General features: G+C 43.4%; 1 protein-coding gene across 1 annotated transcript in view; it reads right to left on the reverse strand.

Moving 5' to 3' along the window:
• MAPK12 (mitogen-activated protein kinase 12) overlaps positions 1 to 11,644 on the reverse strand; it is a 33,094-nt gene extending 21,450 nt beyond the window's left edge. Inside the window, exons 1-4 of the mRNA XM_061372926.1 lie at positions 11,425 to 11,644; positions 10,582 to 10,711; positions 2,722 to 2,780; positions 490 to 601 (exon numbers count right to left, since the gene is read on the reverse strand). Coding sequence (XP_061228910.1) covers positions 490 to 601; positions 2,722 to 2,780; positions 10,582 to 10,711; positions 11,425 to 11,540 — 417 coding nt within the window. The 5' untranslated portion in view covers positions 11,541 to 11,644. The remainder of the gene's footprint in view (positions 1 to 489; positions 602 to 2,721; positions 2,781 to 10,581; positions 10,712 to 11,424) is intronic.
• Positions 11,645 to 17,844: the final 6,200 nt, after the last annotated feature.

The following is a 17,844-nucleotide window of genomic DNA, read 5'->3' on the forward strand; positions in this document are numbered from 1 at the left end:
AGAAATCTGAAGCTGATGACGTAGGTGAGGGATCAAGCCAAGGGGAATCCTGCCTCTGAACTCAACAGTGGTTTAATTCATAGTCTCTACCTCTCCAACCAGCCACAGTAAGAGGTGTGTGTGGCAAAGCACTACCACAACCAACTGCTGGGGAAGAAGGCAACTACAAATCACAGCAGGCACTTTCTGGTGTACTCAGATACAGAAACCAAGGCCACCCTGGATCAACGTACTGTACAGATCTTGAATGAATAGCTTTTATTTTTGCTTGAAAAAGCCACAGACAAAACCATAATTAACACAACACCTTCCCTCCCCCGATAACTTTTATTGCCACTAAACAACTGCTGTGTAGAATGTCACTGCTTTTACTATGCCAGGCATAGTAAAGTTTACCCTGCTATCAAAGGATAAGTATTTCTAGCTCTCCATAATGATTTACTAGGAAAAAAAGATTGTGAAATCAAAATAATAATAGAAGCAGCAAACCTTTAAGCCTTTCAACATCTGATATACCAGGAACTGGATTCGGTCTTCAGTTAGTTTCTCATGCTTCATTATCTTACTCAAGTCTGTTCCCATAAATGGCATGACAAGGTAGCTTAAAACCAAAACAAAGCCAGAATAACATTAATTTGTCAAATAAATTGAAACATAATTGTATGTTATAGTTCAGTGACAATATTAAATTACAGATCATTCTGTTTACCAAACAATTCCATCATCGCCCTGCCCTCCAGTTTTCTGTTTCTATCTACTTTGGTTCAAAGCAATAGCTAAACATTAAGCACTGCGAAGAACACAATGAGAAGCATAAATAAGACAACATTTTTACATAAGCACAATTTGCTAAGTTTACAAATTGATGACTTAAAATTTCTTGCAGTCAAATGTGGGTGGGTGGAAAAACAAAGAAAGCAGAAGAGAGGAAAAATCCACTTTTGGCTGAGTTTTAAAATCCAAACTTTAGTAATAATTTATGAGCACCACTGGAACAGAACAACAATGGGATCAAACACTTTGGGCTCACTTTAAACACTTTGTCTACTACTTGAACCTTCGCAAACTTACTTTTATTATTAAAAAAGTATTTAGAATCCATAGCTGGAGTCCTCAAATAATCTGAAAAGGTCAGACACCTGATTAACAAATCATTTCAACTGGAATATCATGCCTAATGCAATTAAGTTTTTTGCAATTTCTAGTTAAAACCCAAAATTCTTACAAAACGATGACCAGCAGCCTGTTCTGGCACATCATGTATCACACAAGCATGGATAATGCAAAGAATAAGAGATGAAGGGGGTGAAAAGCATAGAGTAGAACTCGAACTGGTACAGATTTATACATTTCTGATTTTGTACACCAGCAACATCTAAAGCTGAAGGAAGTTCAACACAAACATGAGCATGGAAAGGACTGTTCCTTCCTAGACAGGACTTTGAGTTCAATCTTCATTAACACCGGCTGTTAGAATAGAGGAGCAGGAGAGCAGAGTGGACAGTTGAGTATGAGCATGCTCCTCTCCAGGCAGGAGGGCTATAAGTCAGCTAAGAAACCCCAGGTGTCGGACAAGACCAAACTTAGTGACTGGCTCTGGTGAAACCTCCCACAATGTTTCTGCTGCTTCTAGCCATAAATCCACTTGAACTTGATATTTATATAGTAGGCCACAGACAACATCTCATGACTAGTCAGCAAAAAGAAAGTCTCCCTTAAATGACCCATTTGCGGTCATTTCACAGAAACAGTTTCTCTACTTTTGTTTTAAATGTACACACCTCTATCTCTGCTCACCAGTATCAGCTTGCCCAAAGTCTTGAAAGCAAATTCCGCCACAGGCTCACCTGTTGCAGTTTCTGATATAAAAGTGTCCATCCTACTTGACTTGCACCTCTAAAACTCAAAAGGTTATTTTAGGGTCCCATTTAAAACAGTGCTTGAAGGTAGATGTGCATTCTATTACATATGCTGTATAAAAGGCTAGCACAATTGGCAATATGAACAACAACCTTTTTGGCTCAATGATCATTTTGGCCCAAAGGATCAATATGAACACATGCTCCCTGTTTTCTGTCCTTCATATTCCAGTCAGATAGCTTTCTTTGTTAACAGTATGCAAGGTTAGTTCCGAAACATAGCTACATTAGATGAAATCCAGAACAGTTCTAGGAATGTAACATGAAATCTACATTAAGCCAAATAGAACTTGTAACCACTGTTTCTCTAATGACTCCAATGCACGAGAACTGTAGTGGGATCCATAAGCAAAGCAGCAGACATGCTAAGTATCTGAGATGCTGCCAAAAGGTCAGGTACGTGGCTGGTGCTAGGAACAGCCTATACCATGTGCTGTTTGGACCACTGGACTGGGAAACCAGTCAAGGGAGTACAACAGATCACAGTACAGATAATCACTAAACAAATTTGGCAGCATCAGCAGTTTTGAATTAATCCTAGCATTAGAATGGATCACAGACATGTCATGCAGCAGGCATCATTTTCAGCCTACTTGTTTTGCTTAAGAATTATCCTACCATTTGAACAACCTGGGTCTTTGGTTGAAAAATCAATACTTGAAAGGTGAACTAGGAAATCCATTAAAGTTTCACTTATTAAGGCCTGAAAGCAGTACACATCTTATAGATAAAAAACCAGCAACCCTTCCTCCCACAAAAGCAATGCTGCCCTCCTTCCAAACACAAACATCTCAGAACTTACAAATCATTAAACTTCTCCAGTGTTACATCTGGTGTGAACACATCTAATATTCCAATGACCTAGAAATAAAAGGAGAGAAAAAAAGAAACCCAGCATGGATTAATACTGATTTAACACAAAAAATCCTGAACTGCATAATAAGTGAAAAAATATAATCAAAAATATTTCTATCGTGAAGCATTATCTACAGGCATAAAGATGGCAGAATGTATACCTAAAGCAGTGCCTAGCAACACCAGGACCTGTTGTGTGTCTAATTCTGTAACTCTGAGGGCTGCTGACCCTGTGATAAAAAAACATAATAAACATGTATTTACTTGAATGGGAAGTTCAGAGGCTGACAGTCTTATGTAAGAGAGAGCATCTTTTAACTTTAACCACTGAAGTGTCAAAAATGAACCAGACAAATCAGTTCATAACCCGAAGCAGTCATAAATGCTAGTCACCTAGCCAGTGATGTAATCCCTACTGCACAGATTTTTAGCCTTTCCACATTCAGGGCAAACTACTGCAGTTAGCTTGGGTATTACCATAATGTCATAATGATGAACAAGACAGAAAAACTAATAAAGATGAAGACAGAAAATTACAACTCTATTTCTTTGTAGCCATAATTATATTTGAAAAAGTCACTAATAATATTTACCCAAGGACTGTTAAATTAAACTAATTAAGAAGAATACTATAACCAACATAAAACAATAATTAAACCCACAGAGAATGTGGTTATTATTTGAAATAATACTTTCAGTACTAATATTATAGCAATAAATTATTTTCTTAGTTTTTTGCATGACAGTTTTACAATAAAGTTTTCCATTTCTATGTGGAGGCAGGAAGAGAAAGGGAGGAGAGCAGGGTTAGGAAGATGTATGTGACAAAAAGGAAGTATAATGCAGCTCTATGAGCATTTCCTAAGGCAGCATGTAAACACACACAAAGAACACACAGCCAGAAAAGTTGTGTGCTCTCCTCAGATTTCAGTATTAAAAAGAAGGAGGTTAATGTTTTAGCAGCAATCTTATTCAATATGCATTTCCTTCCCTATCAAGGCCCACTTTTTCAGAAGTCCTGCTTGGTTCCCCTCGTGGAGGTATTTCCATGCCTTCGTTTACCTTAACAGGAAACATACAAAAATAAACCCCATCAGGTCTGAATTTAACAGCGAAAGCCACAGGGACGCCACAGTAAAACAAGGGACACAGAAGAGGATGACAACAGCGTGACCACTGCACTACATTCATCTGTGCACCAAGGCATTAGGCACTCGTAGTGAAATACAGAGGCACAAAGAACACGCTTTCATAAAGAACATACCAGCCCCAACACACTCTTAATGAAGTTCAGTAACACTTTACTGCTTCACCATGCAAGTGAACAGTTACTTAGTGCTGCCTGATACACAACATACATTACTTCTGAGGTAAGGCTGCAAACTCATGGAGACAAGCTTATCATTGCTGCAAAACCTCAGCAGTGAAGGATACCACTGAGACCAATGCCCAGCTTCCGCTGAAGGGAATTTTAAATAATGAACCAGAAAACTCTGTTAACATGCCAAGGGTCTCACAATCCTTCTTTTCTTGCTTTACAAAGCAAGCTTTCTAAAAATCCTGAAATCTGTTTTACTGCCCAAAAATGAGAAGACATACCAATAGTTAATCAATTTTAAAACGAAAGCGAGGGACCCATTTCCTCTTCCTCAGTAATCTTTATTTAATAGCTGTGCTTAGGATGATTTTCCTGTACTGGAACAGAGTCATGAGTATTTCCATTTAGGTCACAGTTTTCTGCAGATACATTAAGCACAAGGAGGTACAGGGTAAAATAAATCCTTTAAGAAAGATACAACTCCAGATACTTCTTCAGGAAAAGAACTGGAAAAAGTGTAGGAAACTCCCCCCAATACATAATATCATGCAAAATCCTGTGTCTGTCTAAAATGCTCTCAATTAAATACAGTGTTTGGAAAAAAATCTTTGCAATACTTAATGCCCCAGCAAAAAAAGGAAGCCACAACAAAACAACTGCAAGAATAACTTCTTTTTCATAGCGTGGCCTATACGAAATGTAACGGAAGTATCTGTGAAACCGTCTGTAGATCTATTTTTGGTATTCATTCATCAGAGACAGTAGCGCAGCCAAGGAATGAACCCAGTGCATTCTGTGATGGCAATGAAAAGCATCTGTGGAAACCAGCAGGAACACTGCCCTTTCAGGGTCTCATTTTTTTCCCTCATTAGCTCTGCCAAAAGGCAATTTCTCAAATGAATAAGCCCACAAAGGACACACAGAAAACAACCTGGACTTTGCTCCCTCCTCACTTGTATCTCAAGGAGAGAGTGTAATACTATGTCTCTCCCATTTTCCTGCAAAGCAAAACCACAGTAATACCAAAACTACCCATATACTGATCTAACTTGCTTTCCATAGGTATGGTTTTACTCAACATACTTACTCTGTTGATTGTAGGTCTTCCCTATGAAGCCAGTGGGTGATGGGTGGCAGTATCTCTAGCTCTTCTAATCCTTATTGTCCATCCACCCTCCCAGGACATTCACACAAATTACCCTGACCAACTTTAACTACTGTCAACGAATAAATAACAGCTTTGTTGGATGGTAGTTTCTGCCTTTCCCATCTCAGCTTTTCCAAATGTTATTCCAGAGGCGGAGCACAAGAGCAAAGTGCTCCTCATCTCTATCTTCCCTTGCGCTTTCACGTAATGGATTACCTTCATTCAAGGACTGTTCCACTGCACTTCTGTAGATGAAAGTTTCAGATGTAAGCATCAGCACATCAGTGAAAAATTTGGGTCTTGTATAAATTAATAAGTAAACGTAGGTTATGTCTCTTATATAGCAAGTGCTGCTTTCTCTTGTGGGTGTTACGCATGAAAACACAGTGAAGTTGACTGGCTTTGGCACTCGCGCTACAAGTGCAAGTATGTTTTTTGAGAAAGATCCCTGCTGGGGCACACTGAACTACATATTGTGCTACAATACATTTCCTGCAGGGTTAGGCTCAAATTTGCGTTTCTGAGCTGTTCCGCATCACAGGGTTTTACTGCACCACAAAGTCCCAATCTTTCTAGAATTTTAACTATCCACGTGCAAGGCGTGCACCACAGCCTTTCTTCCTCACTGATGACTGCTGCATGACACAAGGGATGACTGCTGGGCTGACAGCTCCTTTCCTTTTCTCCTGCCATTTGGCACACAGGCAGGTGCAAGGTGTACCCATGAGTACCATCACACTCTTCTTTCAAAAGACCCATATGTAACACTGGACAGATCCAAATCCTATGGACCAACACATGTTCATCTCTGGACTAGATGGCAATCCAAAGAGAAACTTTCAGATTCAGTGCTGTCTTCCTTCCAGTAGATTTTCATTTACTGGACTAATCAGCCTACCTTATTAGTACCCAAGGTTGGGGTGTCAGTCGAAGCCCAGCCTAGGTAAAACACCTATTTGGTTGGTTTGTGAAAATAAACAGAAGTGACAACCAATACTATTATGTTAATCTATTGGCTTTTGAGTACAAAAATGAGTGACTCTGGTGTCAGCCCACAGGAAATCAGCCAGGAATGTTTTTCCCCTACAAATTTTGGACAACAATAAACTATCCAGTTATAACTATTTTTGCTTTCAAAAGCACCCATAAAGGACATTTGCCATCTCCAGCCAGGATTTCCAAATTCCACTTTACTGGCACTTACATACCCCAAGCACATGAATTTTTAGCAGTACAGTCCTGCAGGGCTTGCTGTGGGAAACCTAACACAGTGAGTGTGCTTTCATCTGTAAAGGCATCACTCACAACCCCCTTGATTTTGTACACTGCAGCGGCTGCTGCTCTTCCAATGCTCACGTCAGGCAAGAGGAACTGAAAAAAGGGACAGTTTTAAGATTTTGCCAGGCAACAAAACACAGAGTGCCCTGCTATTTTCTCTATAACAAACTCCTCCTGCATAGTTTAAGGGTCTTTGCTCTACCTGAACTCAAAATGGAAAGAAACAGGGAACAAAAGCAGCACTATTGAATAAAACTTCCTAATGGTAAACAGTCTGTTCTATACAAGATGCAGCGATGCCAAAGAAATAATCAGAAGCTGCTAAGGTTTAGTGTGATAAATACTTCAAGCCAGTATGAATAAACAAAACAAAAAACACCCCAAACACATTCTGCCTTGGCTGGTTTTACTCCTCATTTTCAAATCATCCCCTCTCTTGTGGCAGAGTATCTGTTTATGCAGCTACAGAGTGACCCGGCAGCTTTTCCTGCTGGAAACTAACTTTACTTGCTGGCAGTGTCTGAGGAATTGATCTTGATTAGCCTGCTTCTGAGGCAGTAGAAGTAGCTTATGTTTGTGAAACATTCTTCCGAGCACCTCAAATTAGGAGGCCTACCAAAAAGAAAGGATACCAGTGTCATGAAAGACAACGATCTATCTCCTAACAGCCAGGTCTTGTTCTCTTCATGCACAGCCTCTGCTCTGTGGTCCTCAACACAATTTCTCCTCTGGATTTGTTAGCAAAGGGCTGATGAGAATTCCCATGCAACCAAGTTTGTGTTGTTTATACAGAAATATTCCTCACTACATTTAAGTAATGTCCCATTTGAGAGCCATTAGAGAGATCTACAATCTATCACACATAATGAAAGTTGGTCACGCCAGCAGCCAGACTTGCCTCCTCCTGAAAACACCTACATAGACAAGCAAATTGACTCGTGAGTTACCTTCCTTACAAGGTAAAATACAGTTCCAGTATAATTCAGTAGAGTGACTCCTGTATATTTTTTACAGGTCATCCTACAACCCTTCCACATTTAAGGAGACAAGCATATTCCTCAAAGGGTCTGTAATGGAAGCCATCCAGGGCATTAAGCTGAAGTTTTCCTCCATTTTCCTCACTGAAGCATGACAAGCTGATGAATTATACCACCGTGGCATGGGTTTAATGGTATCTCCTGCCACCTTAATGGAGGATCAGAAATGCTATTTTTAACACAATGTGTCAGACCATTAAAATGATGGAAGAAATTGTGAATACAGCATAAGGTTAATAAAATATGATAAAGTATTGCTACATGCTTAACACAACACTTCCTATGCTCCTATGAAAGCTATGAAAGGCACAGATGGTCCACCCAGAAGTAATCAAGGTGAAACAAACAAAACACCACACTCTTTATGCAATCTAGCAGCAAATGCATCATGATTACAGAAGTAATTTTGAAAGAAAAGAGCAGAAGAGCATATTAAATGTAATTTTAACTATGAAAGAACCTTTGAAACAGTTTATATCCCAAAGTAGGAAGAAGGCAAGATGAAGATTTGTACTGGCTGATTAGTGCAACGTGCATCAATAACCAGTCTAATCCACAGTGGCTATTGCCACTTATTGCCACTACTGCTGTCAGACCAGCTATCACGTACATAGCTCTCTGTATCTCTACATACTTAAGATTACCAACACCCAATACAGAGAGAACAGTGGCACAGTACTATTTTACTGTGATCTTTGAAATAATTAGCTCAGTTTTATTAATTTTTAATAGCAGTTGTATTTATAGTACAGTCAGAAAGATCAATTACTGCTATTCCGTAGAATTATAACACGTGAGTTAATAGAAATATTGGGAAAGATACACCAATCATTGTTCTGTTCTACTAATTCCTGTTAGTGGGAGACATGCATCCACCATAGTGGGACCCATTCTAAACTCCATTGCTAGACCTACAGAAGCCATGATGGTAATGACAGAGAAAAGACAAAGGTCCTACCATTGCTGTACTTATCATTAAAGGTGTGCACAGCACACTGTGGACTGCTGATGTGAGTGGGGGAGGACCTTACTGTCTGTCTGTAAATCCAGCCTTTGGTGGAAATACGCAAAAAAGAGGCTTTTTGACAGAATGGGTGAAAGAGGGGGCTGAAAATCCTGACAAGGAGTGACATTGCCATTCTGGTTTAATTTTGGATGTGTGGAACGGCTAAAGAAGTATCCTAAGATCAGCCCAAAGACTAGACATCCTAACAGGTTTTGTTGCTATTCCTAACTCATTGTGGGCAAAACAACTGACAGAAGGGTGTGAGGCTGGGATGGCAGATGGAAATTCTCTTGATGGGCTGTACCACCCATGTCAGCCTCATTATGGATGGGTGGAGTATTCAGCTTGTCTCCAGTGCCCACAAACCCCTGCAGGATCATTTATTCAGTCTTTGTTCTCTAATGAGTAGATGTCATACTCCATGGTAAAACTTTTCCTTAGTACGTAGACCAGATTCTTCTTTTCCTGGCCCAACTGTTTCCTAAGGCTGTAAATTATTCCCTTCCCTCATATATATTGATTTGTGACTTTTACAGATTGTGCTCATGCTCCTCAGTGAGCATTTTCTTCTAGACTCTCTAATTACCAAATGAGTCCATGGAGGGGTTCCAGAGTATTATCCTGACGGGCACACATCACATAAAAACTGCTAGGAGTGGAAAATGTGACCCAACAGATCACTCTGGGAAATGGAAGAAAAATAATCTCAAAGTCTGGACACAGTCAGGAGCTTGGCAACTTCATGAGCTGCTCTCCTCCCAAATGCTCAGTAAAGAAAATGCTGAGAGTAGGAAAGCCCATGCATTACACAGAAGTTCCCTGCAAATGTTAACTCATTAACATATATACATAGGTGTGGTTATGAAGCAGTTAATTCAAAGGAATCATCAATAATCAAATGTATTAAAAGATTCAGACTAAAATGTTAACCAGCACAAAGGTTCGTAAAACTATAAAAAGGGCTGTTTTTTTCTGGACAGTCAGGATATCCCACAGATTATTCTTCAAAACAAACCTAAATGCTATTGTTGCTCACAATGTTAACACTACAACATTAGGTGGCAATGACTGGTTATTGTAATTAGCAGTTTTTCTCATCCTCACTTCCAATCTCCTAGCCATTGAAGACCATCTGAATGGAGCTATGTGTAATGTCCCAAATTATTAACATCTTAAACCAGATTCTTATGCATCATTTTAAGAACTCAATCGAAACTCTCTTTTCTTCCACATGCATTCTTCATGAGAAGCATTTAAAGCCACTGCTGGGATCCAGGATCTTCCAAGCTCACCCTGGGACCTTTCTCTCCTGGTATCCATGTTCTGATTCCACAAAAGCTGTTTTCACACAAACCTCCTTTTTTTCTTAAACCGCTCAGTGCTGTTGGGACTCAGCATCTGTATCTCAATGACACTTTCAACACTTCTCTCTACAGCTGTTCTATCACATTACGTGGGAATCTGTGCAGAGCTCTGTACCCTATTCTCCACTGCCCAGTAAAGCAATTTATTTGGTCATTCATGAAATTTTCCAGTTTCACATTAGTACAAGCCAAAACTTCCAAATGCTTCACTAACTGTTAAAAAGAAAAGGGAAAAGCCCTACCCCTTCCCAAAGATATGCACATGCCATATCCAAGTGCAAAAAGAGGTGCTGGCACTAGAGACCCACAGGCACTGCCCCATGCTCTGCACTCTCCTGCACCTCACAGGAACACAGTGATGGAGATTATAATTTCTGGTCCTTCATATCTCTAGCAATGGCCCTGAGCACAAATCCCACCACGGTCCTCACCTTCCCCACCCAACCTTTCCTACATGGAAATGAAGTGGTGTTTCCCACAGGATATTCTAGTTTGTGTGAGCTGATGTTTGTGGATGAAGGATAGACAAAAGACAGGCCAAAAGATTCCTGAATTCCATTCAGCTACACATCTGTCTTGTCCAAATACACATATTTTGTTTTTAGGAAGAGTAAGCCGCAGCCCTGAGGGGAAATATCTGCTAACAACCCAACTCACGTTTTCGTGCTTCATGTGTTTCAGGAGGCGCAGCTCTCGGTAGGCACGTTTGGCAAAGAGTTCAGACTGAAACGGGCGGTACAACTTCTTAATGGCCACTTTGGTGCCACTTCTCCCATCCACGGCTGAGCTTTAAAGGGAAAAGGCAGAGCTTCGTGAGCAAGGGTTGAAACGAGGCCGCATCCTGCCCACACTGCCCAGCACTCGGCCAGGTGCCTGCGAGGCCTCCCTGGCCCAGGGAGGGGACCACCACGCCTGAAGCATCCTGCATCTATAGTTTCATTCGTTTAAGAAGCTGCCAGGCCCTGCGATGAAAAGTTAGCCAATTTTCAAAGGCTTTAAAGAGGAACATCTGGGAAGGAAGAAAAAAATAACGCAGAAGGGAAAGAAAAGTTGAAACCCCACAAACTGCACAAACCCAGCACCAACACAAACCCAGTCCTGGTGTCCCGTCCCAAGGACCCGCACCCCGGACTCTGGGGACGCTGCCGCTCGGCGGGGCCGCACCCCGCGGGCAGCACTACTCGGGCAGGGCAGGGCAGGGCAGCGCCCCGGGCTCTGCTTGCTCCGGGACAAGAGCCGTGTGCCTGGCAGCGGTCCGCAGCCGGCTGCTCCGCGTAGGGCTGCGCTCCCCCGGCTGCGTTCCCCGGACCGGCTGGGGGCAGCCAGGTGGGCGGCGGGGCCGGGCCAGGAGCAACCACCGGGAAAGTTGTCAGGGAACAACGCGAGCCAGGGCAGCGGCGGGACGGGACCAGCGTCCCCCCGGGCAGAGGCCACCGCGGCGCCCGCCGCCCCTTCACCCCGCTCGGGGTGTCCCGCCCCGTCCCGCCGCGCCGCGCTCACCAGACGGCTCCGTAAGCGCCGGACCCCACCGGCTGCAGGTCCCGGTAGCGGTCCCGCACTTCCCAGAGGGTCTTGGTGATCTCCTGCCGGTAGAAGCCGTTCTTGGGGGAGGACATGGCGCCGCGGCCCCCCGCCGACAAAGAGCCCGGGCGGGGGGGAGCGGGAGCGGCCAGCGCCGCCAAGCCAGGCTGCGGCGAGGGGCCGGGCTTGTGCAAACGGCACCTCCTCCAGCCCCGCCGGGCGGCCCGCCCGCCTCACGGCTGCCCAGAGGGGCCGGGGCCGGGGTTGGGGTTGAGTCCAGTGGTCCCACCCACTGGGCCCCGGCACCTGGAGCTGCTCCGAGGCCGGGCGCGGCTGCAGTGCCCCGGGGGCAGTACAGCGAGTACCGGCGGGGGAGCAGGTGCCGGGGCTCCCGCCGCCCCACACGCCCTTTGCCGTGGAGCTGGAAGCCGTCCCGTGTCCGCCCTGCTCCGCGCGGGTGCACGCCGCGGTGTGGAACTTGGCTCTGGGTCCGATAAGATAAACCGGGTGTTAATGGCAGTGTTAAACAAAGGACAGGGCTGTCGGTGATGAGGGAAGGGAGTATAAAGGAGGGCTTTCAGGTGACCTTTGCACGAAGGAGTGCAGCTGAGGGCTTCCCGTTTCATCCTGGGGTCAGCCCCCAAGTTTCAACAGTATTTCATCTAGTTACATGGGAACAAGCACACATTGGATCCCGTCGCCCAGAGCAGGCAGTCCCGGGCATGGTTCGTGCAACACCAAGCAGTTCAAGCAGCCTGGAACAACTGCGATGCTGGAGTACTGAGGACAGCCACCTCCTCAGTACCCCTGCAGTAAGCAGGCCTGGGCCGGCACACGTAAGGCAAAGCCCTGCTTTGAAAAAGGTTGTGTGTGTGTTCTCTATGTGAATGTAATTAAAGTCCTTGTCCTTCAGGGCCTTGTAAAGCCTTTGTTTTGTCTGACTTCACCCCTGAGCAATGTTGCTGAGGTTAGATAATTCAGACCTGCTGTCACTACGATTCAATTTGTGGCTTAGCTCGAAAGAGGCAATCTGGCCAAATTTCGTTGTGCCTGATGCCTTTATGGTAGTTGCCATGGACCCAGACCATTTTGTGCCTGGCTGCTGAACGTTAAAGACCTGCCCTGCCCTCCCTTCTCATGGTGTTTACGTGTGGGGTACAGGAGGAACAGGGAACACCCCACAGCTGTGTTCCAGTGGTGCTCTGTAGCTTAGTGAGAATGGACAGTAACCTCACAGTGTTTGGCTGGAGGTGCAGGGCTCATGTCAGTGTTAGGTGAATGGTGCATGTTTGCTCTTAACATCCACTGCCCCAGCAGGTTTTTTGATTGAAATTTCTGTCATCTCTTTCATGCTGTGTTTGCCACCCAGACCATGGCTGGAGTGAAACGCGGTACAGGCAAGGCGAAGGATGGAGCGGCTTCCACTCAGTTTTGAGCCAGTCCATTGATTAAATTACCTTTAATGAGAAATGTATCTGTTTCTAATGCACTAAGCATTAGTTCTGCTTTTGATCTCTCACTTACTTTTCCTCTGTCCAGTTGTGGCAAACTGATGCTTTCTTAGTCCTTGCTTTTTATGAGGCAGAAAGTAGCTGATTTTGATACAGTAGGTGGAAGTACTAACCCAGCACCAAGACAACATCACCCTTGTGCAGAAGCTGAGGGTACTACAGAGGAACTTCTGTTAAGATATTTTAAATGCACTGACAAAGTCAGTCAGTGCTGTTTTTCCCAGGTTTTTCCTTCATAAGGGTGTTTAGGTTTTCTTTGCTATAGAAGGATGAGGTAGCAGTGTAGGTCAAATAGAAGACCACCTTTCCCTATCAGGTCACAAATACAGCAGACAAACTGATAATGAAAAGGTTAGGAAATCTGCACTGCTGTAACAAGGAAAGCTTTGTCTAATAAAACCATTGAAATTGTCTATGAAGGGAGTGAGCTGAGAAACTTGGATCCACCCACAGCTGATAGATCTCACAGCAGCACCACAGAAGGCATGAGCTTTAGCATCCTGCTAGGCTCAGCTGGATACAGGGTGATGTGTTTTCCCAAGACAACCTGTTGCAATGATAGCTACAGGATACCATGGCTGTATCTTATCCCAAGCATTGTGTCCTTGACAGGGTAAATTATAAAAGCAATGCTGTCAGGTGTTTCTGCTTTTGGCATATGTGTATTTTGAAGTTGACAGAACAAAAAGGGACCTTCTGCAGAGATCATGAATGAAAGACAGTAAATGTATTAGTGATACAAAAATACCACTTTCCTATGCCCATCCCATAAAGGGAAGCTTGGCAAGGTTGATACCAGGTAGAAACATTCATTTTGATATCTTTGTTGGGTTTTTTAAGGGCCGACTTTCAATGTGTTGGAAGGTTGCCATCAGCTGCAAAGCACATGAGGCAGATGGGGTGCATGCAGTACCCTTTCTAATCCCTCCAGGGACTCAGTTCACACTCCAGCCTGGATGTGAGGCTTCGGTGCTGGAGCAGGAGGTCCACAAGAGAGCAGGGAGAAAGCTAACCACATTTTCCTGACAAATTCTGCGTGTACGGAGCCTGATGAGGGAGTCCGATGGCAACGCTGCTCACAGCAAACTGGATTAACAGTGATAAAGTGGCACAGCTTAGTTTGCCAGGAGCCATACTGCAGGGCGAAGGAGGGGCATCTGCATGAGCAGGGAGGGGGACTGGGACCTCGACCCTGAGTCCAGGCACAGGCAATGTGGATTTGACTGGGAGAAAGCAGGAGATCATACAAAGTCCTTGGAAAAAGTAAGCATCTTCCCAGCCTGTTCATGTCAGTAAGATGTCTTTTCACATGGTCATTTTATTCCTGTTGCACAAATTCATTTATGAACGACCTAGTTCTGTAAAACATACCTTACATGTCAACAAAGTCCTGCTGAATTGTCAAAAGCTGGTTCCTAGAGTGTTATTTTTTTTTAACCAGCCTTCTATATCCTCACATTCAAACAATGCTCTGACCTTGTCTGCTTAGATGGGTTGCTGCGGAGGAAGTAAGTCCATTTTATTTATTACAAGAAGTAAAGCTTAAATTAAACCTTAGTTTTCATCTGAAATATTCCCATGCTGTGCTGTCCCCACCCTTCCCCACTGGAGCTGCTGCCAGCTATTCTGCAACATCTCTGTGTTTGTCTCGCTGCCCCTTGCGCAGGATGCTTGTTCCAGTTGCTGTGACACGGAGCACCCTGAGCACCTCGCCATGCTGCGGGAGCACTGAACCAGCAGCAGGAAGGAATGAACAGACACCACCTAAGTGGAGCTTCAAAAAAGAGTAATTATTCTGTAAACTGTCCACTTCATTTGTTCAAGAGGTCGAGTGTGATCGTACCAAGTAACTATTCACTACCCTATTATTCCTGCTTGCTGGAGTTGGTGGAGGAAGCGAGGCTATGTATAAACCAGCAGCTTTTAACACTCTCCTAACTTTTCTTCTCAGAGCCTGCCTGAAGGTCCTCTTTGTACTAATTCCTACAATACACCGCAGGACTTTAGTTTTTAAACTATCACAGATTTTGCAGTCTGAGATGCTAATGTGCACAGATAGAAATAGACTTGTGTTGAAGAGTTTCCCAACTTCAGAGCAAAAATCATACAAAAGTGAATGTCACTGTTTGACAGCTTTTCTTATTTGTCACTATGTAGTTATGCGTATCACCCATTTAAATCACCAAAAACTCGATGGTACTCTAATTCCATCCTTCCCATCCTCCTTAATGTTGCCTCATTTGTTGCATTTCCATCTTGAGAGAGCTGGACAGGACAGGAGTATGGTGTGTCATTTTACACAGAACATAAAAGTAACTAGGCTTTATTCTTGATTTGAGCCTTTGGGCTCTATTATAAAATGAGTATGAAATACAAATATATTATCTTAGTGCTAATCTACATGATATTACTCTACAAGGCTCAGAGTATGGCTCAGTGGAGGCTGCCAGTTATGGCAGATTTGATGTGTATTTGTATCAGGGTTACCACTGGGATTTGGTATTTCAACAGTGATCAGTGTTGCTTGTGATCAAACTGGAACCTAAAAGGACTGGCTAAAATCTCTGTGCTATGGTGCATGTCTTAATTTGTGGCTGTAATTGAAGCTGGGGGACTATGTAAGTGTGAAATGAAGCATTTCTATGCATGCAAGATTGAAGCCTAATTGAACAGTTTCGCTCATTATGTAGACATTTCCTGTGTAATGGATTAAGTGTCAGATTGGTTGGAAGATCAGTGTTTGCACAGGGAACTTGCAATAGATTCCCTCCTTTTAGCAAAAACTTAGACCCTTTTAGGCATATCAGTTCAATACTTCATCTTGCAGCAGCAGGTCAGTGGCAGCTGCACTAGCACAGCTTTCTGGGTCTTTGGGTACTAATCCCTTAAAAGCCCTTTCTGCTTTTTTTGCCTAGTCTCATAAATGAATGACACTTGGTGCTCTCACTTGTGCCACTTGTGCAAATGTGTTGATTTTCTGAGGACCAGCTTTAGAGAGTCATGCTCCATCCATGAACACTAGCAGCACAATTTACACTTAACAGAAACAAGCAGCGGCTTTTAAAACAGAGGTGTTGCTATTAATTTCTTCCTAAGGAGACTGATCTTGCCAAGGCTGAATTCATTTCTTCTGTTACCAAAGGACATCACTTACCCAATTTACAATGTGAGACTTAAATCTTTACCACTGCTCATCTGTCAGGGATTCTTGGGCCAAGACAGCAGTGTACATTGCAAATGTAAATGTAGCAACGGATACTTCAGTAATTTGTGCCTGCTACTGAATGTGGTGCTTTTTGCACAGATTCATCTTTGACCAGGTCCCCAGGGTCAGGAAGGTGCAGGTCTGCTTTCTCGTTATGATCCAGGAGAACATGTGACAGGAAGGAAGGAAGAGGCTTTTGTATTGACTGCTCACCGCCTTTGCCAGACATGTTTTTGCTGCCAGTGTTTTGCCCTTGAAAGGGTTGTTCCCCCCCATCTCCAGGGTGAGCTGTTTCAGATCCTGCAGTGCACTGACCCTCCTTCCCTCTTGCTTTCATCTTTGCACCACATCAAAAACATGCCAAGAGCACTAATGGGAATTCTGTGACAATGCTGTCTAATTAATGGCTCTTGACCTACTGGAGCATGATAGATTTTTTCATGTATCAGTGTTGATTACCTAATTTCCTATTATTTCCCCCCTATAAATTCCCCAAATTATTAGCATCCCTGCTGTTTTATACTTTGATAGCCACTTTGTGTGTTCCGGGAGGAGGGAATTCTGTGTATGGCACATCATACCCTCTGATGCTGTGCTTTTATTCTGAACCATCCTTGGGGTTTTTTTTGTTCCATGAGTACATTATAAATTAGAGATTTCTTTACTCGTCTTTCTTTCTGCTTTGGTTGTGGCATTTCAACTTCCTGCTTCAGTGCTGATGAGGCAGAGAGCTTAAAAAACCAAAATGCAGATTTTAAAAGAAGCACAGTGTATACTTATGCTTGTCAAAAGACTGAGATGTATGCAAAAGACTTCCCTTTTGTGAGACCTTCTGCTTCCAGTGATGATAAAATTACTGTACTTGGGATTGCACATAACACTGATTATAGAGCGAGACAACAAATACTGGAAGTGATTTCTATTCAGTAGGTGGAGGGACAACAAACCCTTGGAACAGAAAGCTGAAATTAGGTAAATTCAGATTAGAAGTAAATTGCTAACAATGAGAGTAATTAACCAGAGCAAGCCCTTGCAGAGCTGTGTTCCTCCCCAGAGTCACCTCCTCCTCTAGCGCTGCCCAGCTCTGCTCCTGTGAGCATCCCTTTTGTGCTTCACAGGTGTTCAGGGATGATAAGAACCCTAATTTAGCGTGGGCTAAAACCTATGTTTGAGGAGAGAAGGACTAAAACCTGCTCTCCTCAAATGTACATGCACTGTGTGGAGTACCTACAAAAGCATGATGGTAATAATGAGGGTAAGAGTGGTGTCAGGAGATTAAAACCCTACAATTTAAGCAGGCTCCACTATGAGTATTCCAAGTAAAACTTTGGCCACCTAAACAATGCCATCATTACAGAAAATACTATTTTCTGTAATACTAGTTTCTACAATTAAAATCCTCAGTTTTATATTTTTACTCTGTAAAATTTACTTTTAAGCAATCTGCCCTACAGGTTCACCGAGCCTGACAAAGCCCTCGCTCCCAGCTGCTTACCCCTGTTCTCCTGTTTGTGTTGACTGACAAACGGGGTTTTTCCATCTGTGTTCCAATGATAAGCATTGTTAGTGCTAAGCCTTCCACCTTTCTGTCCCAGTAGGGTACTAGCTTTCCAATTACCCTGTCCTGCTGCTGCAAACCGATAGCATTACCACATTGCAGTCCCGCATTAGAGGACCATGCAG

The sequence above is a fragment of the Neopsephotus bourkii genome, unplaced genomic scaffold (genome assembly GCF_033783945.1).
Source record: "Neopsephotus bourkii isolate Nb327-2 ecotype Australia unplaced genomic scaffold, CSIRO-AGI_Nbou_v1 NB_1624, whole genome shotgun sequence".
Lineage (NCBI taxonomy): Eukaryota > Metazoa > Chordata > Aves > Psittaciformes > Psittacidae > Neopsephotus > Neopsephotus bourkii.